The 25,088-nt window shown below is 29.4% G+C and overlaps 3 protein-coding genes across 3 annotated transcripts; 2 read left to right on the plus strand and 1 right to left on the minus strand.

Annotated features, from left to right (window-relative positions):
• Positions 1-1,925: 1,925 nt before the first annotated feature.
• LOC105794186 (UBP1-associated proteins 1C) lies at positions 1,926-6,206 on the plus strand. Its single transcript, XM_012623260.2, has 6 exons — positions 1,926-2,146; positions 2,239-2,313; positions 2,837-2,967; positions 4,543-5,038; positions 5,267-5,380; positions 5,929-6,206. Exons 1-6 carry the CDS (start codon positions 2,060-2,062, stop codon positions 5,989-5,991), a joined length of 966 nt encoding a protein of 321 aa, XP_012478714.1. The 5' UTR covers positions 1,926-2,059; the 3' UTR covers positions 5,992-6,206.
• Positions 6,207-6,616: 410 nt separating this feature from the next.
• On the minus strand, positions 6,617-9,128 carry LOC105794252 (uncharacterized). Its single transcript, XM_012623376.2, has 6 exons — positions 8,921-9,128; positions 8,155-8,214; positions 7,472-7,588; positions 7,259-7,379; positions 7,062-7,179; positions 6,617-6,970 (listed from the first exon to the last, which is right to left on the minus strand). The coding sequence occupies exons 2-6, from the start codon at positions 8,162-8,164 to the stop codon at positions 6,911-6,913; spliced, it is 426 nt and encodes a 141-aa protein (XP_012478830.1). The 5' UTR covers positions 8,165-8,214; positions 8,921-9,128; the 3' UTR covers positions 6,617-6,910.
• A 5,984-nt stretch (positions 9,129-15,112) lies between these two features.
• LOC105803154 (pre-mRNA cleavage factor Im 25 kDa subunit 1) lies at positions 15,113-19,284 on the plus strand. The gene is made up of 7 exons (XM_052633295.1): positions 15,113-15,400; positions 15,492-15,537; positions 16,130-16,223; positions 16,392-16,465; positions 17,312-17,398; positions 17,504-17,614; positions 19,087-19,284. Exons 1-7 carry the CDS (start codon positions 15,246-15,248, stop codon positions 19,156-19,158), a joined length of 639 nt encoding a protein of 212 aa, XP_052489255.1. The 5' UTR covers positions 15,113-15,245; the 3' UTR covers positions 19,159-19,284.
• The last annotated feature ends 5,804 nt before the right edge of the window (positions 19,285-25,088 follow it).

Below are 25,088 nucleotides of genomic sequence, written 5' to 3' on the forward strand. Positions count from 1 at the left end.
TATTGGAAATGGCATCCATGAACCCAGAACATAAACTTTAAAACAGACATGAAAAATACTCAAAAAAATAATGGGATTAAAAATAAAGATAAGATTTGAATAAATTATAAATTTAATTATTTATCTATGGTTTGAATTACATTTGAACTTTCAAATTTTATTATATGGTCATTAACGCTACCAATTTATGATTTTATGATGGGAAAGTAGGAGGGGATGAAGGAAAAGTGTAGGGAAACTTTTTGAAAAAAGAGAAGAAGTCAAAAAAATAAGAAGAAGAGAAAATGGAATCTATTAGAAGGATTAGAGGTGCTCATGGGCCGGGCCAGGTTCGGGCCGAGCCCAGAAAAAATTTCGGCCCGGGCCTAGGCTCGGCCCGAAATATGGGCCTAGAATTTTGCCCAGGCCCGGCCCGGGAAAAAATTCATAAGCCCGGCCCGGCCCGGCCCGTTTTTTAAATAAATACCAAAAATTTATTTTAAAAATTAAAATAAAAATTAAAAAAAGTATTTTAAAAATATTTTAAAATTAAAAAAAATTAAAAAAGTAGTTTTAAAAAATTTAAAATTTAATAAAAGTATTTTAAAATTAAAAAAATAATAAATAATAAAAATATTTATTATATTCGGTGGGCAGGGCCAGCCAAAAAAAGTTGTGCCGAGGTCTGCCCGTTTTTTAATCGGGCCTCGTTTTTTTGCCCAAGCCCATATTTCGAGCCTATATTTTTACCCAAACCCTCCCATATTTCGGGCGGACCGTCGGGCCGGGCTGGGCCGCCCGGCCCATGAGCACCTCTAAGAAGGATAAGGGAAAAAAAAATATTCATGTGAGATGGAGGGGAAAAAATATAACATTATTAATGGTGTCATGTTAGTCTGCGGCTATACCATTAACATCAGTTAATAATTCAGTAATTATAACATAACAAATTGATAACATTAATGATTGTATGGTAATTTAAACTACACATAAATGATTAAACTTATAATTTACCTTTAATTCTTAATTACAATGGAGTTAATGACTTCTAGTTCCTTACTGGCAAAAGAAAAAATGTAAACAATGAGTTCATCTTGTTGTGAAAATAATCCCATTTTAGAAAGAGCCTATTATCATAGTTAAAAATATTTGATAAATTGCGATTGGAAATTTTTAATTTTACAAGTTTAAAAGAGAGTTTAATTATTCTCTCTTTTTGTAAAAAAAAGAGAAAAAAGAGAGAGAGAGAAATATGATAATATTTTAATCATGTTAGTGAACAAGTTTTGGGATTTTGAAATTTAAGTATAATTATTAGCATTGTTAGAATTATTTTATTAATTTTGTTAGTGTAATTTTTGAAATTAAGAAAAATCACTTGGTAATAATATAATAAAAAAATGATGTTGTAATTGTTGAAATGATCACTCTCATTCATTCTTCAATACTGATAGTATGTTTAACAAACTAACTAACTTGCATATACCTAACTCTGCTGCTAACTACTAACTGTCTTAACTTCTCAACAATAATGGATCTGAATTTAGCAAAAGAATTTTAATAGTATTAGTAATTGAATTTACATTTTAAATATAAAAAACAAAAGGATTAAATTTTAAAAATAAAAATAAGTGGACTAAATTCTAAATTAAGAAAAATTAGTGTTGTAATTTATTTGAATTTACAAAAGAATTTTAATAATATTAATAATTAGACTTAATTAGAAAAATAAAGTGATTAAATTTTTAAAAGTAAAAAATAAATGAATTAAATTCTAAATTAATTAAGAATCTAGTCACTTATAGCATATTTTAACGTTACGTATTTACATATTTCAACTAGGCCTCATCTTTTGATTTAAAAAGCCCATTTTACCGTTAGTCTTAGTAGTAGCTCATACGCTGCGTTTTAGCTCCTAAATCATCTCGAATATTCCATAACAACAATGAAATCAAAACAACAAAACCCCAAAACCCTAAAACCCCCTAACAAAGACAACCATCATCTTCCTTCTGATTATTTTTCCCATCAATTTTCCCGGAAAATCACATAAAGAAGGAAAAAGTACCAAACAAAAAAGATGGTCTGGTTTCAATGCGAGGATTGCGGCGAGAACTTGAAGAAACCTAAGTTACCAAATCACTTCAGGATTTGCTCTGCTTCAAAGGTCTTCTTCTTCTTTGTTTAGAAAATCATTTTTTTTCTTTGGTTAATCTCTAATTCTCGGCTAACCCATTATTGTTTCGGTTGATTCTTTAGCTTTCGTGCATTGATTGTGGAGTGATTTTTGGGCAGCAAAATGTTCAAAGCCATACACAGTGCATGACTGAGATGGTAAGTTCCTTAATCCCTTAAAATCTTATTTATTTAATTTCGGTGTAATTATGGTTCTAGCCCCTTTACTATGTTAAATTTTAAGATTTAATCTTTATTTTGTTTAGACATTATTTGATACATTATTTTTATATAATGTTAGTAGTAGGTCCAAATTGTTCTAACAATGTGGGTTTGAATTTCGGAGATAACATTGTTGGGAGTAGCATTCGTGAATCCGAATATAGACCGTAAAACGGAAATGGAGAATAAATAAAAAAACTTAGTTATTGGTTGAACATTTTTGGATAGTCTGACTTAATAACAGATGAAAGAAAATTTTACGTCATTACTTAAATGGTGGCACGTTATTATCAAGTTGGACCTACTAATAAAGTTATAAAAAGTATGAATGACCAAATTATGTCAAATTAAAGTAATGGCTTAAATCTCGAGTTTCTGCATGGTAGAGGGACTAAAACCATAATTAGACATTAATTTCTGATAAGTAATCTGACTGATTTTTTTTTGGTTTCATATTTAGGAAAAATATGGTCCTAAAGGACAAGGGAAAACACCAAATGGTTCAATTTCAAAACCGAACAAGCAAACAAGGGAAAAACCTGATATTGATATCAATGTCGGGTTATCCCAACGTCCTCCATGGTTTTGTAGGTAAATTTTTACTCTTTTTTTATGTTTAAAATGATTGAATATATATTGATTATGGTGACATGTAAGATATTGTTGAGGACTATATGAGTCAAGCGATTTCCTTAGGATTGTATTGTAATCTCTTTGTTGACAGCTTGTTTTCAGTTGGTAGAAACATTTAACTTAAATAAGCTCAATTCTAGCTGAAAAGTTGTGAAGGGTGTTAGATTAGAATCGTAAATGGCTTTTGTTCAATGAAGGAAAAAAATGGGAGTGTTGCTTTAATTATAAGTATATTTTGGAGAATTCTCTTCTTCGGATAAGTAGTAAGAAGCAGTTTAATTGCTACCATAAATACAGTCAGCGACGATTACAAGCAATTTATGTGAACATGGCGGATTACAAAGTGTAATGTTAATATTGTCCGCTCTAATTTTGCGGCAGTAATATGATTGTTATCAGTGTTTTTCATTTGATTATGTCTACTAAAGCGTTGTTTGGGAAGGATATAGTTTTGACACAGTGAATGTATCTGGGAGGTCCCTCTATTATAAAGATCTGATCAAATTAGTCCCTCTACTATTAAATGGATCAATTTAGTCCCTATACCATTAAAAAGAATCAAATTGAGTCAAATTGGAATAGAATTAACATTTATTGTTAAAAAAATATCATTTACTGTTTAACAGAGATTTTTAAAGTTTTTATGGTTATGTAAATGAATTTTTTGTTTGGAATTAAACTGCAGTTGAAACAAATAATTTTCAAGACATTTTGTATATAGTAAAAGTTACCTTTGTTACAATTTGGACTTATTTGATTCTTTTTAATAGTATAAAGACTAAATTGATCCATTTAATGATAGAGAAACTAATTTGATCCCGTCCTTATGATACAGGGACATTCCAAGTACTTTAACTGTTTTGACATCGATAGTTTTGTAAGTTGAAGACTGCTGCTTGGTTAAGTAGCATTATACCAGCATAGGATAGTCGCCTTTCGATTTAAAGGCTCACGATCCTTCATAGAGAGCTTCCTAGTAATTGGTGGCATTCCTAGGTAGTGAACAGGCAATGTGCCTAGCCTGAAGCCAGTAGATTTCTGAATAGGTTCAGAGCTTAGAATGCCGGTGGAGAGGATTTCAATTTTTGAATTATTGAGTTGCTGCCCTGATAAGTATTGCGGAGAGTTCCAAACCTATAGTTTGCAATAAAGATTTTTCTTGAATAATGCATCTCTGTGGTTGACTTGGGGTTTTCTTGTTTCCGGTTAATGTTTTCGTCCTTTAGCAGTAAATTTCTAGGGCCAATACTCAAGAATCTGATCTTTTTAAGTTTAAAACACCAAATTTACTGGAATTGGATTTTCTTTGGTGTCTCATTTGATGAATCGATTAATAATGTTCTGGCTAATCCCCAAATATAGTGACTTTGACATTTCATTTCTCGAGTTGTTCGTTTTGAGCTCTTGATCTATAGTCTGAGCACTATCACAGTGTAAAATGTTGCTTGTGTATTAATCCTTGTCTTTTTGTTATTTATCGTTCTATGGCTCGTGATCTGAGGAGGTTCTCGTCGTTATCTATGTATTTTTCAGTCTTTGCAATACCAAGGCTACCAGTCAGCAGGCCTTGCTTCTTCATGCTGATGGAAAGAAGCACAGGGCAAAAGCTCGGGCATTTCATGCTAAGCAACAACCTAAACAGATGGAAGAATCCGCTCCGGATTCAAAGGTTTCAGCTGAAAATAACGAGAATGGTGAGCTGCCGGAGAATAAATCTGTTGGAGATGCCAAATCACAGGATCTGCCTGAAGATGGTCAACCCCAAATCAACTCAGAAGCAACAAAAGGAGATGTACCTTCAAATAAAAAGAGAAAGCTTGATGCATCTGTGACGGATGGTACTGAAAAAACTAGTGTGGGTGACAGCTCTGTTGAAATGGGCAATGGAGAAGTAGATGATGCAAAGGGAAAGGCAAAGAAATCCAAACATAATGTCGTAAAAGAAGATAAAGTAGAAGCCGCCTCTACGAAAGAAGACAAGAAAAAGAAGATAAAGTGGAAGAAGTTGATCAAAGACACCTTGAAATCCGTACGTCTCCTAATTAAGATTCATTTGATTTCATACTTTTTTTCTCCTTGTGCTTAAATAGAATCCGTACCGTCGCTTTGTTAAGATAAACACAGTGAAAGAATGATTAGGAACCAAGCGGAGGCACATTGATGCAAAGTCATTTCATGTTTATTATATTTACAACCATCTTTCCCTCAGTTTGTCCATGCATTTGCATTTATGCTTTCTTTTCGATGCATGTGGCAGAGTCCTGACGGAGTTTTAAAGATGCGGAAGCTGGAAAAACGGGTTCTAAAGGCCCTCCAAGAATCCGGTGTAGATGAAGATAAGTCTCAACTAAGTGAAATATTGCAGCACAAGGTGAGAGGAGGTTCTTTCTCTGTGTTAAGGGTCCTTCTATGAGAATTTTTTTGGGTAAACTACATTAGTTGTCACCCAACTATATTTTATTTCCTTTTTTAATCATCCAACTATGAAAAGTTGCAAAATTGTCACCCAACTGTGAAAAGTTATAAAATGGTCACTTAACTATTCAATTTTGTCTTTTTTGTCACCCAACTATCTTGGATCTTTGGGTGTTTTCATTTTTACGTTAGCCGGTGACAGAAAAAGACAAAATCGAATAGTTAAGTGACCGTTTTGTATCTTTTCATAATTTGGTGAGCAAAAAAGAAAAAAATCATAGTTGAGTAACCCCTATTGTAGTTTACCCATTTTTTTGGGTATAATTCACACCCCTTTGGTTGGAGCAAATCACTGCTAACACACACATCACAGTAGGCAACACTCTTGCGACACCTGACCAATGAGCCACAATTTGGGGTTCTCGTTTATGTGAATTTGGTTAGGAGTTGAGGCTCTTGTTTCGTTCATCACAACATAATCTTCATTTTTCTCTTGTAATGCAGATTACTTCGAACGACAGATTTTCGTTTGATGGCAAATACGTTCGTTTAGCAGCTAAAGACTGAAAATTGAACTTTTGATGAAAGCTCTTTTTGTGTGTGAAGAATGGCAATGTCGCCTGTAATCGGTTTCGATGGCAGGTTTGCTGTAAATTCATTCAATTTTGCTCATTTTAATGAAAAAACCAGTAATTTATTAGTAAGTTTTGCTTGAGAATCAACTTTGTAGCTGGCCCTTCAGATGAGGCTTAATCTAGTAATTGTTGCAAATGCTTCAGAAACTGTATTTTTTTTTTTTGTACCTTGTTTATGGATTCATTTGAAATTAATGCCACCAAATTCATTCCATCTCGTTTTAATTTGATTTTTGCTTATATTTTTTAAAAAAATCAATCCTTTTAAAAGCTATTATATGTTTGAACATGACTCTTAAAAATAGTTAATATCCTCAAATTGACAATGCTTTCTAAATTAGTTTAGTGGTTGAATTGATTAGACTTGATCAAATTATTGATTTGATCAATTAATAAATCAAATAATTAAAATTAAAAATTATTTAAAAGTTAATAGAATTCGGTTCAATTATTTAACTTTCGGTTTAATTAAATTTTTTAAATTTTAAAAGGGTAAAATTATAATTTTTTTTATAAGGAAATGAGACGAACAGCTCCATAAATACTAAAAACAATAATGAAACTCATCAACCATTCAAGTTTTATTGCATTAATGAAACTCATCAAATTACTTACAAATAAACATAGCCTCATACGTTTTCATGGTTCTCTAAAATGGCAATGATAAATTTCTCGTATAAATTTTCTATAAACAAACAAACCCAGTTGTCTCAAATATTTGTTTTCTTTACAATGATCCTCTCAGCAAATGGCACAATGTTGATTCAGTTCCTCCATTGCACCTAATGCATTTGATATTTTCGATTTGCATGCATTTTCGACATGTACGAACGCACTTCGGTTCCGCATCATTAAGTCGAAAACAAAACAAAAATTATTACGATCAACACTACAACAGAACATGCCATTGCCTACAACAAAGTCGGACCGCGTATGTTTGATCAGTACGGAAGTTATCTATGAGAGAGGAGAAAGGGAAAGGTGATGGTCGGGTGTACTTACAGCGATAGCAGAAGCGGCAAGGCCAGCTCTCTCTCTCGGATCTTTACGGTAATGATTTCCGAAATAGAGAAACGTAGCATAGTACCACATTAATGGACACATAAATCCTACAAGGAAGCTGTTAAGAAATAGAGACAACATAAGAAAACGGAAAACACTGAAGAAAGGAACACAGAGAAGAGTTGAAAAGTACTCACGAAAACCATCCAATCCCACAACCAAAACATGGAAGAGGTTTGTCGAAAATCCCCGTTTGGAAGTCTTCCTCGTCTTTGATAAGCGTATACTTGCCTTTCCCCACTGCATCCGGTGCTTGCCCTAACACGATGCTTTATTTGTTAAGATAAAGCTACAGGTACAGGTAAAAAAATCCCCAATCAAACATGTGATTAGCTTAATGGAGTTCATACCTTTGAACACTGAATAGTACCGAGCAGACGGCCTTAAAAGATCAAGATGTTTATCAGAAAGTGACTTTGTAACCTCGAGGCTGTTTCTCAGACTCCCAGACTCCTCGACAGCAACACCTGCAATATTATGAAGTAGTGTTGTAGTTAGGAAACTAATTAATAGATTCATTCATTTGCTTTATTTTCTCTCCAAAATCCACATGAACTACTTGTTTCTATTGCCATGATGGAATGTCTCCGATAACGGGTTAAGACAACCTTTTTTCAAAGAAGAGGAATGAACATAATCGAACAGCATTGCACCAATAGAAATGAAAACAGTGGGATAAAAGTATCATAGAAGTCTCTATACTAGGAGTCAGATTGCAGTTTGGCCTCTCTTCTCAAAAAATGAGCAAATTAGTCTTTGCATGTTAGATCAAACAGCAAACTGATCCTTTCTATTGAAAATTTCTTCCATTTGTATTATTAAAAACTGACATAGCTAGACGGAATAGCCAAACAATGATACATGGCATGTCACATGTATTTCATACATGGATTAATTTGACATACATGGATTAATTTGACCATTTTTTGAGTAGAAGGAACAAAATAAAATCCAACTACTAATATTGTACTTTTACAAAAAAAAAAAAAAAACATATTTATGAGATAAATTTAGTGAACATGAAGAAGATTACTATGATCCATGTGTTCGGAGCGTTTAAACTCCTCGGCGTACACTCCAAAGGACAAATTCCCTGCTTCAAATGACAAAGAACTCCGATTCAGTCACAAGTTTTTGTTTCATATTTACGAGAACAATCAAAATTCGATACAATCCGGCTAGCCTATCAAATGCCCAATACAACCGAGCTCGAGTGATGATGATAACCGCATGTGCCGACGGGTTTAACCCAGTCGACATATGCAAATCTTTATCATTATCACTAAGCTTGACTATATCTTTGAGCTCGGTCGAGTTCGGGCATTTGATCTACTATCGGGATCATACAAAAAATTCCGAATTAGCTATACCATCTCCAAAGCAAATTAAGAACTAAAAATTAAAAAAAAAACATTTTTTTCATCAGAGTCAACTTGTTCTTAGAATTTCTCAAACAATAAAAATTATAGGGTTTTTTTTTTGGGAAACTTCGCTATAATCAGTCCTAAGAATTCGTGAATTCAACTAAATTGGGAAATTATCCATCGATAAACTGAATATATATATACACATATTTATCAATTGGGGGAAAATAAAGAAACAAAATTGACCCCCCCAAAAAATTGATTACAAATCTAATATATTTCAATGATTCGTTACTCCAATTTGCTTTAATTGGATCAATAATTACTAAATAAATCCCAAGCTAATGATGGACAAGAAAAAAAGATTAACAATAAAAAAAATCATCAGCACCAAAATCCAAAAATAAAAAAAGTACAAGAAAGGGAGGAACTTGCCTGTGAAGAACTCGAACTGGAGTGAAGCTTTTTGGATCTATTATTCTTTATGTAAATCGAAGAAATTAAAAAAGAAATGTAAATTTAAATGAAGAGTGTTTGAGATGAGAAGCAAAGGCCGAAAAATTATACTTTTTGTAATGAAAAAAAGAGCGAAAATTTGACTTCTGGTTTGTGTCTTTTGGCATTGAATCCGTAATAATGGTGGAAAATTACGGAAAAAGATATATTTTTTTTAATTTTGCCCGCTTGTCTTAATTTGTTATTTATCCTCATCATTGCTTGTAATAAAATAAACATATTTTAAATATTTCTTTTTTATTTTCTTAGTTCGACGGCTACCGTGAAATGACAGTTAAACCCTAATTGGAGGGATAAATGTAACTTTTAGTGCACCTTTTCTTGAATTACTTTTTATTTGCTATTTATCTTGAAATTTCACGGTTGTTTTCAATTTAATCCTTAAATTTGAATTTTATTAAGCTACGATGAATTTATACTATGCAAATCAAAGTAGTCACTATTGGTGTATTCTAGTATCAATATATTTCAGTACCGATTTTTTTAAGTGTGTATAAAAATATTTTTAATCCTCAGATGAATTATATTAAATAAGATTCAGATATAAAATATACATGCATCGGTCGGTTCACAGTGTTCCAGTACAATTTTTATTATTTATTATCATTTTTAATATTATTTATGCATCAACCAGTGTATAATGTTCAAGCCAGTGTAATTAGAATTGGGCGGAATAGACCGGTATGACTGCTACGGATAGAAATTTTAAGTGGTGTGGAAAAGGAAGTTGGTTGGACTAGTTTATTACTAGAATTGTGCGCATCGACCAGAACAGTTGGAACCAGAGCAGAATCGACTATAATATTTAAAATTTGTTTTTTAAAATAATTTCTTGGTATTTTTCTAGATTTTATATAAAATTTTAAGTGATAATATATCATAATTTCAAAGCGTCACATCATTATAACTTAGCAAAAATCCAAAGATTAGGCACTAAAGTGGGAAAATTTGTCAAGTTTTGAGCCTAATTTGGAACTAAAAAATATAGGACCAAGTTAATAAAAATTTCAAATTTAGGGACTAAAGTGTGTTTTATCTCATAATTTGACTCCTCTATTAGCCGGTATTATTTGTAGTTACTCTCTTTTTCTTTTATGTTTTTCAATTAATTGTCTTTACTAATTTTTAAAAGCTTTAATCAAAATAGTCATTAAATCTTAAATATTTTTTGAATTTCATAATAGAATTTGTTAAAATTTAAATTTTTTACCAATGAGAGTTAAAAGGTGATATTATTTGAACAAACCAACAAAAATAGTATTTGTTTAACAAGGATGTTTTTACTTAAATTTAAAATTTAAGAAATGTTAATATAAATAATTTATTGTATTATTATATTTGAAAAATAAAAGTAAGTTTATTAAAATCTAAGGGTTAAATTAAAATTGACAATTTCATGTATTTATATTGCTATATTTTAGGAAATTACACTCGTATTTAAGGTATTATATATTAATTTAAATTATATTAAATTTATAGTACATTCATTGGTGAGTGAAAATATAAAATGATATAAAATTATTATTGATAATATAATAAAAAAGGTAAATAATTGGGGGTTGTGTTACCAAAATTGAAATGTTAGACTATTGGGGTTTGCGTTCAATTTTAAAAATTAAATTACACATAATTTTATTAATATTTTACTTTTGTTACATAAATTTGACTTATTAGTATTTTTCGAATTTGGTTGTTGTTTAGTTAATTTATGAAATCAATTTAATTAAACAGGTTTTTAGGAAAGAAAATTAATTTTTATTTTAATTTTTATATTGTGAAAAATGTTACCAAGAATAAACCAAATTTTTAGAGGGTAAACTACACCCAAAGTTATCAAATTATGAGTAAGTTTCTGTTTTAGTCACTTCACTTCAAAAAGTTACAAAATGGTCATTAAATTATTCAAAAGTTTTCATTTAAGGCATTGAGCTATTAAAATTGTTGTTGCATGACTTTCTCTGTTCGCACTAGAGGTGCTCATGAGCTGGGTGGCCCGGCCGAAATATAGGAGGGTTTGGGTAAAAATATAGGCCCGAAATATGGGATTGGGCAAAAAAACAAGGCTCGTTTAGAAAATGGGCCGGGCCTCGGGCACCACTTTTCGGCCCGGCCAGATATAATAAATATATTTATTTTTTTAATTTTAAAATATTTTTTACATACTTTTTTAATTTTAAAATATTTTTAAAATACTTTTTTTTAATTTTTTTAATTTTAAAATATTTTTAAAATACTTTTTTTAATTTTTTTAATTTTAAAATATTTTTAAAATACTTTTTTTAATTTTTTAAAATTTTTAAAATAAAAATGGGTCGGGCCCGGGCTTATGATTTTTTCCCGGGCCGGGCCTGGGCAAAATCTTAGGCCCATATTTTGGGCCGGGTCGGCCTAGGACCCAGGCCGAAATTTTTTATGGGCCCGGCCCGGCCCGACCCATGAGCACCTCTAGTTCGCACCACCCACACTAATCGAAAGTTATCCTCTTTCACTTGTTCAAGTTAATCTTTTTTATGAAACAATTTTGAACGTCACAAATTTGCAAACCAAAATTCAAACAATTTTCTTCTCCGATCATTAACACTAACCATTAGATCAACTCAAATCTAATATATGTTTTTCTACCGTACCGGTCATTAAATCATTGCTTAGAACTCACTAGCCGGACTTAAAAAAGAAAACTTAACAACCCAATGACTTAAATAACAACTTTCGAATAGCTTAGTAACAATTAAAGTACCATGGAGGCCCTTGTGCTAAGAGTCAAATTGCATTTTGGCCCCTCTATTAAAAAATAGGCAAATTAGTCCATGTACATTAAATCAAAGAGTAAATTGATCAATTCTGTTAAAAGTTTCATCCGTTTGTACTGTTAAAAATAGCATGATTGATAGAATAACCATATTGTGACAGGTGGCGTGCCATGTGTACCTCCTGTTGACATACAAAGACCAATTTTTAATAGTAAATATGAATAAAATTTTTAACAAAACGATCGATTTGCTTTTTGACTTAGCATATGAAGGCTAATTTGCCCATTTTCTGAGTAGAGAGATCAAAATACAATCCGACTCCTAGTATAAGGGCCTCCATAATATTTTTACCGTTCAATGGCTTAAATTAAAATATTTGAATAATTTAGTGACCATTTTATAAATTTTTTAAAATTAAGTGATTAAAACATAAATTTATTAATATTTTAGTGATATTGAATATAATTTATCTAAAATATTTTCCCACCCACTCTTCCATCCAATACCCATAAATAAATTTAGATACAATCAATTTCAAAATGGACCAGTTGTTGCCATGCCGACCATGATTGCATTTTATAGTACCAACTACCAATAAACTATTTGTTGTTTTTCTGCCCTTTTTATTCCTATGTTTTTAAGGGAATAATGATTGGATAACAATATTTCTAAATTTTGTCATACATAACCATTGGAGGAGTTCATAGTTGTACTTAAGTTTATATTTTTCAATCTTGATAAGCTTGACTCGATTTGTTTTGTTATTTATAATAATATAAAAATGAATTTCATGTAAATATTTTTATAATTAAATTTAAATAAAAATATATTATTATTTTTGTTATATTTAATTAGTAAAACAGATTCTTTTAAGTTGGTTTAGCTCGATCACCGGCCAAAATTTTTTTAAATCAAGTATCGATCCAATCCGTGAATATCTTTATTTACCATTCAGCTTCATTAGAAGAGTGCATTATCACTTTTCCTAAAAAAAAAAAATTGGTAGATTAAGGAACTCGAAAAAAAAATCACCCGCATGAGATTTTGGCATTCTAGGAAGCAACATAAATTATCATTGGATTTCAAGAAGATTCACCCGAGATCGTCTTTACTCAAATCTTATAACTCCAAAATCAACTCTTCAAACTTGAACTTAGACCTGTCCAAAGGTTAAGCAATCCACTCAGCACGGTGGCCTGACTTGAATCAAATCAGGCTTAGACTTTGAGTTGGCTTGGATTCAACTTTAACTTTTTTTAAATTAAATTTAATTATAGAACATATAAAATATCAAATAAAAATATTTTTTAATATTTTATAAAATTTTAAACCAATGGGCTCAAAAACCGGCTTGAACTTGAAATACGCAGTATTAGTGTATTATTGCATCGGTGGCCCGTTACAAATAGAAGTTGAACAATATCCATCATTAAACTACCCATTTGTCGGAGAACGGCAGAAAAAAGAACCCTAAGCAGACACGTTTGGTTGGAGCCCACCGCCCATCGTTATTTAATTATTTACAAAATAATTTATAATTAAAAAAAAGAAAAAGAAAATGAGGGAAATATATCCAAATAATAAGCAAAACTCAAACTAATGAATGAAGAAAGGGTCCACTACGAATTTGCTTTAGGTCAGTCAAAGCAATATATTTCGCCATAATTCAAGGATGGACACATATGAGAGGACTTCCTTTGCTTAGACTTGGACTGCATTATATTTCAAGTTTTTAACCCTAAAGTTTCTTTTTCACTAAATTAAACATATATGTATATACTTTTTGAAATTAAAATTATATTAAATCAATTTTTAAATTGCTTCACATGCTCCGTCGACCCGTGTTCTATATAAAATTACTATTTTACTCTTCCATATATATAGTTATTACAAGAATAAATTTATAATAATTTTTATAAAAAATTCATTATGTTTAAATATTTATTTCTCTTTAAAACTATCGAAAATATTAAAAATAGTTAGTACAAATTAAATTAAAATGGAATGACACAGGGTGAAAATTAATGCATCCAACATCCATAAAGATAATAGTAGCTTTTAAAATTACATATTTACAATAGAGTGAGACGAGTGGTAGAACAGAATATACCAACTATAAAACGATGGTGGATTGCTTCCCGCTTCTCTCCATTGCCATTCTTCCTCACACTGTTATACCATGAAGATTTCTCCAACTCCAAACAAGCCCCACCTTTAGGAATTGAAGCATCATTTGGGTTATCAAATCCTACCCACTCCACCTCATGGGGCCGACCATCATCGTCAATCCATCTATATTTGAGAACAACTAACATGGATAAAAAAAAAAAAAGATTGTGTCGACTAGGGATGTATTCAGCTTGGTTCGGTTCGATTTTTAGACAAAAATTAAATCGAATCGTTCCATTTGGTTTTTCACTTTTGAAACTGAAACTGTATAGAATAAAAACCGAAATATTCAGTTAGTTTTGATTCAACAATTCTTTTCAATTTTGGGCTTTGTCAAAAAAAAAAACAATATTACCTTGTTTTGGCTCAAAAAATTCTAATATTATAATTTTTATTTTTTTCACAACCATCATAATATATGCTCTAGATTCATTTATACATTTATAAAGTGAATTAAATAATTAAATTAATATCATAATCATTTTAAGTTAAGCTATTAAATTGATAAATCATTAAAAGTTGTTAAAAGAAAATCTAATACATAAATCATCAGTATATCTAATAGTTTTCCGTGTCATAGTTTTATTAGTTTAATTAGTTTTAACGAGTGATTACAATATTCCATATAATTGATTAAATTCATAACCATCAAACATATATAATTGTGAAAAGTTATTTCTTTTATAAATAAAATATTATAAAGTTTGATAAACTATTTTCCTAAAGTTATAATATGCTTATAATTATAATTATTATATTTAAGAAACGATTCACTTAATAAAACTACATTTTTATGAAATATTTCCATAACTTTATCTTTTGTATGATCATATTTAGTTAATAATAATAATAGGATTAAATGAATTAGTCAAAACGGGTTTAAACATAGATTTTTTCTCCATATAAAATTTAATTCAACTTCATATTTGAACTTTAAAGATAAAATCCATGCGTCGGATCGTTATTAGAGAAGCTTAGCCATAGGTTAAGAAATAAACTAACCAAGCCCATACATATGCCGCCACGTACACAATCGTCTTCTACATTTTTAGTCAGCTTTTGTCGTACCGACCATACTTACCTCGTCTTGTAATGGAAACCAGGTGTTGTTTCTCCTATACAAAAACGCCACGTTCCAACACCAAACCCACCCCTTTTAATACCGGACAAACTAACAGTTAAATGAACGTTATCCAGTTTTACGACAAATTTCCACCGACTTCTTTTCTCTTCTAATTAATATAATAATCCGCCGTCGTTTTCATGTTTCTTTTCTTTATAAAAGAAACGATCCTAAATGACTCCTTTTGTGGAGATTTAAGAATATGGGAGACGATGATGAACATAATAGTAGCAGTACTGATGAAGGAAGGAAAGAGATGGATATTTACCCTTTAAGTTGTTACTATTTTGGATCTAAAGAAGCCATTGTTTTCAAGGATGAAACGGTGTCGGATCGTATTACTAGGATGAAATCCAAGTACTTCTTCTTCCCCCCTCCCCCCACATCTTTATATATATATGTTCATTTGGCTTACTTTTAACTTCTTTTTTTTTTTGTTGGTTCTCAGTTATGCTGCTTATGGATTGAGGACATCGGTAGAAGCTGTTCTTCTGGTTGGTTCTTTTTCTCTACTCTTTTTCTGGGTTACTGTTTTTATTAGGTTAAGTTATGATTTTGTTGATTATCTCAAATACTTAACCCCGTTAATTATGTTAAGTTTAAATGTTGATACATATTTTTTTACTGAAATAAAAGTAAAAGTATCATAAATGTCTCTGTATTAGTCTCTATACATTAAATTAAATAATAAACTGATTTTTAGTTAAAATTCCATCCATTTGTATGGTTAAAAATCGGTTCATATATGTCAGCATGATGTACACATGACACGCTACATGTCATTGTTTGGTTATTCCATAATCATACTAATTTTAACAGTATAAATGGATGAAATTTTAATAAAATAATCAATTTATATTTGATGTAATACATAAAGAGTAAAATGTAATCTGATTTTTAATATAAAAGGACTTTATGAAATTTTAGTAATTTCCATGTATGAGATACTTTGTTGTTATTCTTAAATACATATTGAAAGTAGGGTTGGGCTTCAAATTTTTTAAATCGGGTCATGACATGACCATGGTGAGGTCTAGGAGTAGCTCTGTTATGACAAGTGTATTAAGCAAAAGTGGGTTGAATCAGGTGGAGTTGTTCAAACACCCTCATTTGTTGCTGCTCCAACTTAATAACTCCATCTTTAAGCTTCCTGGTGGTCGTTTAAGGCCAGGTGAAACAGGTAAGCTGCTACATTTTAATATATATATATATATATATATATATATATATATATATATATATATATATAAAACAGAAGCTTGACTTTGATCGAGTGAATCTTTCTTGGGCTACAAGGCAATGTTCTAAGTGTTCATTGAGCCAAAAAAAATTGAGCTGAATTTTGCAGATATTGATGGACTAAGACGTAAGCTTTCCAACAAGCTTTCCGCGAGCAGGGATGGCAACGAAACAGAATGGGAGGTAAACGTTAGATATTGAATTTTTCAGTTTTATTTGATAATTGGTATAATGTTAAATTTAACCCCCAATTTTTATATTTTTTTGTCAATTTAATTTTTATTTTTTTCAAACTAAATTTGGTCTCAACCTTTAGAAAAAAAGTCAAATTTGACCATTAATATTTTAAAAGAGTCTTGCTTTTTAATAGAAATACTAACTAAAAAATATTGTATCTCACATGGCAATCCACGTGTACTTCGGGGCTTTTTTTTTTTGAATTTTTAAAAACTTCTTATATATTTTTTTCAATTTTGAAATTTTTTTATAATTTTTAAAAACAAATAATATTGTGTCAACATGAAGTACACGTAGGTTGCCATGCTAACATCGATGAAAACTATCTATAATTTAGTCAATATTTTTGTTAAAAGATAATTTGATTCTTTTAAGAAGTGAAGACTAAATTTTGCATAAAAAAGAATAAGGGTCAAATTAACAAAAGATGCAAACATTGAGGACTAAATTTAACATTATGCCTTGATAATATTTAGTTGGATTTTATTAAAATTGATAAAGTATAAATATACTTCATAGTTAGGAAATCTTAATGAATAGAGGTTTTTTTTTTGTGGTGTTGACTTGTATGGAGCTATGTTTAAAATTTTTGTCACATATTTGACATGAATTCAAATCCTGTCACCCCATCCTTCACCTTGGATATTATATAACAAAAATTGTAGTATCATGATTTTGTTAAATGATAAATTTAATAAAAAATTAAAATTAAAATATTAAACGATAATTTTATAATTTTTCATAATTGGATATGATATGAAAAAAATCAAAATGTTGTCAAATATGTTATAGGTGGGAGAGTGTCTAGGCATGTGGTGGCGACATGATTTCGAAACACTGTTGTGTCCCTACTTACCACCCACCGTTAAAAAGCCCAAGGTATTTTGTTACTACATTATTACACAGCCCTTATTGCATGCAATGTTTAATGTCTTTTTTCTTAGTTTTTAGTGATGAATCTCTTTTTTTTTTTTTTAATTGCAGGAGTGCACCAAACTCTTTCTTGTCCGGTTGCCGGAGAGTCGGAAATTTATCGTACCCGAAAACCTAAAATTGCTTGCGGTTCCGTTGTCCCAGGTTCATGAAAATCACAAGGTACGAGGTTCAAACTATAAATTGTAACTCTAAATTGGTGCTTGAACATAGAGGGGTGAAACTAGAAAGTTGTTTTAAGGGTTAGAAATTAATAATAAATTTTGGGAGCAAAGAGTAATTTTATCATTATACTAATTTGTGGTTTTTTAAAAATTTAATAGATTATATAGAAAATTTTCTATTTTCGGGGTGAACCCCTCCCTCCACCCTAGGGATGACAGGGCGGATTTTTGCTTACCCCAAATCCAACTTGAAACTTAAACAATCCGTCCTGACCTGATCTCAACTCTTAAAAAAAAAATTCGCTCAAACCCAAACCTAAAACTTAATAGAAGATCCAACCCGACCCAAATTTAATTTAATTATTTTATTTTTATTTTGAAGAAAATAATAATATTTTTTTTAAGTTTATACTTAAACTTAAAATGTATTTATTTATCTATTGTAATAATTTAATATACATACAAGGGGTTTTTTTCATAAATATCTCAAGGCGATGATGAATTTACCTCAAACCCGACCTTAATTCTGACCCAATTATTTTTCATAATTTCACCCAATTTACCCCAAATTCAAATTTTCAAAAAAAATCTGAACCTAACAAATTAGGTGGATTTGAAATCCGTCAAATTCAGATTTTTTTTGCCATGCTTATGCTCCGTTGCTTTGACATTCAATTAAAATTTGCTGCAATTTCACTGCAATGTTTTAGGGGTAGCTTTAACATATGTAGTATTTTCAGTCAAATTGTCGTTTTGGTCAATATATTACGTTTGAATTTGAGATTTAGTTATTATATTTTAATTTGATATGATTTTATGCATTTATTTTTGTATCAATAGTTAGTCCAAATAATTAAAGGATAAGATAACATTTAGCTCCTGAATTTGGCATCTATTCACAATTTGGTCCTTGAACTTTTATTTGGTCAACATCGTTCTTGGAATTTAGTAACTTTCCCCAACTTTGGTCCCTATTATGATGTGGCATTTTGAAATTGTGCCATGTCATCAACTATAAAGAATATAATTTTTTAGGTGATGACGTGGTACAATATCATGCCAAAATTGAAAAAAAGTTGTCAAAGTCCATAACTACCATGGAGTAAAAAAATAATCAAGGACTAAGTTGTGAAATTTTGCAAAATTCAGAGACTAAATATTACTCTATCCCAATAAATAACAACATTAACTATTATTGTTAAAATATTGACATAGATTTTTTTTTCTTAAAAACACCCTTCAATCTCATTATGCCAATTTGGTTTTTTTTTTGTGTTGAATGGGTTATTCTTAAAAAAAAATCAATGTCATATTTTGAACAGGACTAACTAATAATATTATAAAATAAAGATATTAAATTATGTCAAATTAAAGTATATGGATTAAATATCGAATTTAAGTATAATAAAGGGACTAAAATCAAATTTGAACCATGTTTTCACCATATTTCTTGTGATTTCCTTTTTGTAGACATATGGAACGGTAATATCAGGAGTGCCGCAATTGCTGTCCAAATACTCCATCAACATTATTGATATTTAGAATATGAATATATAGGTACAGCAACTGCTATAAGTTTTTGTAATTATCATGAAAATACGAAAAACACTTGTGTTTGTGTATATATATATATAAATAATAGTTTAACTAATTAATTTGAAGTTTAAATAGTTCTGATTCGGAGTTTATTTGTGCTATAATAATTTTATTATTTATTTTAGCTTTTAGTTCGTTTGTGCTATAACAGTTTGATTCTATACTTGACGGGTTACTCAAACATGTATTTATACTTGTAAACTTTAAAAAAATATATTATGTTTAGCTTCAAATTTGCCTAGTCTAATCCCATTTATATATTATAAAATATTAAAAAACATTTATATAATTTTAATTATAATTTGTATCTATGATTTAAAGGTATAGATATTAAAATTACATATGAGATTTTGTTTAATGTGTAATTCAATACATTAATTTTCATTCGGTGGAATTATGTAAAGGAAACTTTAATTATGATTCATAAGCACACATGAAATTTTAATTTTCATTTAATTATGCACATTTTAAGAAATAAATATATACATATTGTTAGAAGTTGTGTGACTCAAATTCTTGTTAAAATAAAATACGAGTGTAAGATAGGGGGATCTATAAGGGTGAAGGCTGAGGGGTGTGGGGGCCTCCACCTCGCGGTACGGGATAGGCTGTACAAGTGAAATTCGTATAAAAGTTTATGTCATCTATTTGATGTTAATTAGAATAAGGTGTTTTAATCTTACTGCATTACTTCTATTTGACTTTGATTAGAATATTGTTTTACAAACCTATAAATAGATGTAGTCTATACTCTTATTATATTAATCGAATTCAATATAGTGAATTTTCTTATTCTCTACCCATGGTTTTTTCCAGAAAGGGTTTCCACGTAAAATTTTATGTGTTCTATTTTTTATTTTTCTTTGCGATATATTGCCATTATCGACGTTCTATTTTTCACAAATATTTTTATATTGAATTAATATATTTATTTGTATATATAATATATAATTGTAGCATGCCAATAACATTGTGTTTAGTTTGTGAAAATTGAATAAAATTAAAACTTTATGTATAATGATTAAATTATTTTTAAAACGAATCAAAGAAAAGCCATTTTGTCGCCTTTTTGTGAGTTCTAGTTTAGACAAAATTAGGTGTGTACCAAAAAAGATTTTTCCAATTTTGTCGTGATTCTGGGTGCATTTATTTTGGTAAATTACACCATTAGTTACTAAATTATAAATAAGTTTTTGTTTTAGTTATTTAATTAAAAAAAGTTATAGTTTGGTCACTAAACTATTCAAAAAAATTCATTTAAGTCATTGAACTATTCAAAAAATTTTATTTGAATCACTAAGTTGTTAATTTTTTTTTAAAGTTTCATCAAGCTTCAAAAGATGATTTGATAATTGGTATGGTGGATCAATACTTATCGACAAGTAGAGGGACATACATCTAAGTAGATCTGACAATCAGTATCGGAGATTGGAGAAAAAAATCTGTTTGAATTTTGGTTCGCAGATTCGTAACATCCAAAGTTGTTTCATGAAAAAAATTGAATTGTAAAAGAAAAGGATAAGAAAAACTTTCAATTTGTGCAGGTAGTGCGAAAAGTGAAAGCCATAAAGCATTGATTTTAACAACCCAACGACTCAAATGGAAACTTTTGAATAGTTCAGTGATCAAATTGTAACTTTTTTAGTTAAGTGACCAAAATGAAAACTTACTCATAGTTTAGTAACTAATAGTATAGTTTACCTTAACATTTTTAGTTTATCTTGATTAAATTTCTTTAGATAAACTCTCTTAACATTGTTTTCTCTATTTACAAGACTCAAATTCAAAATTTTATTTAAAAAACGATCAACTTCTTAGTACTCGATTTAACTAATCCAATTCGAATAACCAATTTCTCCTTCCCTTGTGGTCATGCAATACAGGTTAAACTCCTTTGTGGATGTCTATATTACATGCTAAAAAGTAAATTAGTCCAAGTTTTGTGTTAGATCGAGTTCGAGTTGAGTTTATATATAATAGTAATATTATATACAATTGTTTAAGTCCCATCCAATTTGAAATATAATTCAATTTTTATTCAAATGCTCGATATTTATAATTGATTAACTTAAATCTCCATTTAAATTTGTTAGTATATATTTTTAATGTTAGATTTTTTAAAACTTAATAATTTCAAATATTTTTCTATTTATTGAATTTGTAAACATAATATATATTTTTAATATTTAATAAAATATTATATATTTAGTTTTCATATGAAATAAATTACATAACTTGTATACATTAATTCACATATTACGGGATAGGAAAATCAAGTCGGGGCCTCCTAGACTTCTAACATTGAATATACTATTGGTTAAAATATGCCGCAAGTCTCTACACTTTTCAAAAATTAGAAATTTAGTCTCTATACTTATATTTTATGGAATTTAGTTTCTTACTTTTCGATTTCAAAATTCAGGTTTAACTTTTAACATTGTCAATTTTTTGGTTAAATTCGTTGTTGTGATATTTTCCAAAAAAAAAACCTCACTTGGTAGTCATGTAATTAAAAAAGGACTTTGTAATTAACTTGAATTTAACAAAAAATAGTTAACAGTGTTTATAGTTAGACTTGAAATTTGAAATCTGAAAAGTAAAAAAACTAAATTCCATGAAATATAAGTATAAAGATTAAATTTCTAATCTTTGAAAAGTATAGAGACTTGTGACATTTTTTAACCTATATTCTTTTTGGTATTCTTCATGTTCGTTTTACGAGTCATGTTCGGGATTCGTGACTACCTCTCCTAACAATGTTGTCTCCAAGATTCAAACATGCGTTTTTCCGTTGGAAATACAATGTAAGGGTGTATTTAGTTCGGTTTTTGGATAAACATAGAACTGAACCACTCCATTCGGTTTTTCATTTTTGAAACCAAAACCGTATTGAATAAAAATCAAAATATCCAAAACCGATAATGGTAGTTCGGTTTGGCTCGACGATATCAAATTTGGACTTTGTAAAAAAAAAAAAAACAATATCACCTTGTTTTGGGCCCAAATTTTTTTCACAACAATCTCTAGATTCGTTTATACATTTATAAAGTGAATTAAATAATTATATTAATATCATAATCATCAATAAGACTATTTAAAAATCATTTTAAGTTGAGCTATTAAGTTGATAAATCATTCAAAGTTGTTAAAAGGAAAGGTAATACATAATCATCAGTATACCTAATATTTGTCCGTGTCATTTTTTACTTAGTTTAATTAGTTTTAATTGAGTGATTACAATAATACCATATAATTGATTAAATTCATAATTATCAAATATATATAATTGTGGAAAGTTATTTCTTTTATAAACAAAATATTATAAAGCATAATAAATTATTTTCTTAAAATTAGAATTATATTTATACTTATACTTATAATTATTATATTTAAGAAATGATTCGCTTATTCTAATATAAAACTACACTTTTATTACGAAATATTTCCATAATTTTATAATTTTTATGATCCTATTTACTTGTTTTTTATAATAATAATAATTGAAATGGTTAATTTATTATCCTATAGGACTATTCCTTTAAACATAGATTTTTTTCATTCAATTTTATTTGGATAAAATGGATTCCATGTGTAAAAATCGAATCCGAATAAAATTATGCGGTTTGGGTGATAACACCAACCCAGAATTGAACCGAATAATACAAAATATGAACCGAACTAAATATCTCAGTTCAAATCGATTTTTTAATTTTCTTGGTTTCTTTACTTAACTTGATACAATGTAACTTACAATTACACCTAATCACTTGTTAGTTGGACATTAAAAATTGAAACACAAATTCAATCCAGTGCCTAATTTTTAGGCTCAAACTTAATATTTTATCTAAACCATCTTTAAAAAATACAACAAACATTTGAATACAATTAACAGAATTGAGGTTAAAAAGGTGATTTAACATTTATGTTACACCATTTGTGGGCAATCAGAAAAGTGTAGCTACTAAATATGGGGTGGACCACCTCCAGCTGGTGGGGAGTAATGCCGGCTATGCCCTGTTGTTGCAGCAAGGCCAGCCAATTGGTGCCCTTTCCAACCTTTTTTTCTTTATAAGTACAGATGAGGATAAGACCGACGCATGTGAATCGCCATAAATATGACCTTTCCCTTGTTAACCCAGAGTTCCTCAATTCTTGGCCCGATTCCGATTCCGATTCCGAGTTCGATAGTATTTGTATTTTTTGCAAATCCATCGGTATATCAATTTAGAGTAAAGGAAAGACCTAGTTGATTCGAAATCAGACTTGATGGTTTTTGAATAAGTTATTTAATTGGAATTAGATCGATGGTCGAATTAGTTGAATTGAAAATTGTTAGTTTAACCGATTTAACCATCAGTTCAATTTCAAACACATTGGTTTTTTTATCTGATGTGATATTTGCATTTGATAAAAGTTATACATGTTGGTTTTCAAGAGTATCGACCTTAATTTTTAGTATTTAATTTAAATTTTTGGATTCATTTAATAAAAGTTAATTGCTAATGGGATTGGATTGGCTGGTCAAACTGATTGGATCAAAATTGCTAGGAGCATCGGTTCATGGCAAGAGAAAAAATAGGTGACTGGAAATCAAACCAGGCTAGTTTTTTTTTTAATAAATTATTTAGTTGAAATCGAATCGGTGGTTGGACTAGAAACCAATGGCATGACCGGTTCAATCGCTTATCCGGTTCCAAAAACATTGGTGCTTTTATCCAATGTGGTATTTGTATTTGGTAAATTTTATACATTTTGATACTCAAAAGTATTTAATTTAGATTTTAGGGTTAATTTGATGAAAGCTAATTATTAATATTATTGGTTTTAAATTTTTATGATATTTTCGGTTTTAAATTTTAAATTTTTATGATATTATTAGTTATTTTAAATTTTATCAAATTAAACCTAAACTCAAATTAAACAATATCAACTCGAATTAGTTAATATAATATTTGCTAAATGCATGTACCATGTAAGAATAAAGTGTCAAACTTAGATACCAAATCTTTGTATTAAACTTTTCATTTTATTTTAACTATAGTACGTAACTTTCGGTATTTTGTAGTTATATTGGGTTAAATATAGAGTTGAATTCGATTGAACTTTTAAATAGTAGAAAAACTCTCCCAACTAATTTTTCCATCCACAAAAATAAAACTCGAAATCTTACCTTAAAAAAAGTCTAATTCAATAGTGATCATTTATTGTAGCATAACATAATCCATTTAAAACAGGGTAAAAATACTATGGAAGCCCCTGCCCTAGGAATCAGATTGAACTTTGCCCATTCTACTTTTAAAAAAATGGGCAAATTAGTTTTTGTACTTTAGATCAAAGAGCAAATTGATCTTTTTTGTTAAAAATTTTATCCATTTGTATTGTTAAAAACTAGCGTGACTAACGGAATAACCCGACAGAGACATGTAGCATCTGTGGAAGAGCCACATGAAGTGTCACAAAGAAAATATAAAAAATATTAAAAATTATATAATTGGTGTATTCATCCCATAAAATATTTAAAAGTAGATTTATAAAAAATTTGATTCCCCGAAAATTTTGAAAAAGTCTTGTCAAAATCTTTGAAAAATAATTATTTTATATAAAAATAAATGAAACTCTCTCCACCTACTAAAATCTAAAAATCCCTAATCTTTTTATTTTCTTCCAACACTTATCACTATAATTTTGAATTTTTCTTATTCTCTCACACTCTCAATATAGATGTTCAATCTTTCAATACTTTCAAATGAGTCTCTCTAATTTGGTAATAACTCTTATTTTTCAAGCTTTATTTATTAACCTTTAGAAAGTTAGGATTGCGCTTTTCTCGTGATAGACTAGGATTTTTATGTAAGATTTAGTTTTTATATATTGAA

This window comes from Gossypium raimondii, chromosome 7 (assembly GCF_025698545.1).
Source record: "Gossypium raimondii isolate GPD5lz chromosome 7, ASM2569854v1, whole genome shotgun sequence".
Classification (NCBI taxonomy): domain Eukaryota; kingdom Viridiplantae; phylum Streptophyta; class Magnoliopsida; order Malvales; family Malvaceae; genus Gossypium; species Gossypium raimondii.

Bases quoted from the DNA above. Each gene is read 5' to 3' on its own strand.
- LOC105794186 (XM_012623260.2), top strand. From the start codon at position 2,060: ATGGTCTGGTTTCAATGCGAGGATTGCGGCGAGAACTTGAAGAAACCT. The intron at 2,968-4,542 runs GTAAATTTTTAC...TGTATTTTTCAG, and splicing joins CGTCCTCCATGGTTTTGTAG to TCTTTGCAATACCAAGGCTA. The intron at 5,039-5,266 runs GTACGTCTCCTA...TGCATGTGGCAG, and splicing joins TCAAAGACACCTTGAAATCC to AGTCCTGACGGAGTTTTAAA.
- LOC105794252 (XM_012623376.2), bottom strand. The intron at 7,180-7,258 runs GTGAGTACTTTT...ATTTCTTAACAG, and splicing joins TGTGGGATTGGATGGTTTTC to CTTCCTTGTAGGATTTATGT. The intron at 6,971-7,061 runs GTAAGTACACCC...ACTTTGTTGTAG, and splicing joins TTGCCGCTTCTGCTATCGCT to GCAATGGCATGTTCTGTTGT.
- LOC105803154 (XM_052633295.1), top strand. From the start codon at position 15,246: ATGGGAGACGATGATGAACATAATAGTAGCAGTACTGATGAAGGAAGG. The intron at 15,538-16,129 runs GTTGGTTCTTTT...GGGTTGAATCAG, and splicing joins CGGTAGAAGCTGTTCTTCTG to GTGGAGTTGTTCAAACACCC. The intron at 17,399-17,503 runs GTATTTTGTTAC...TTTTAATTGCAG, and splicing joins CCACCGTTAAAAAGCCCAAG to GAGTGCACCAAACTCTTTCT.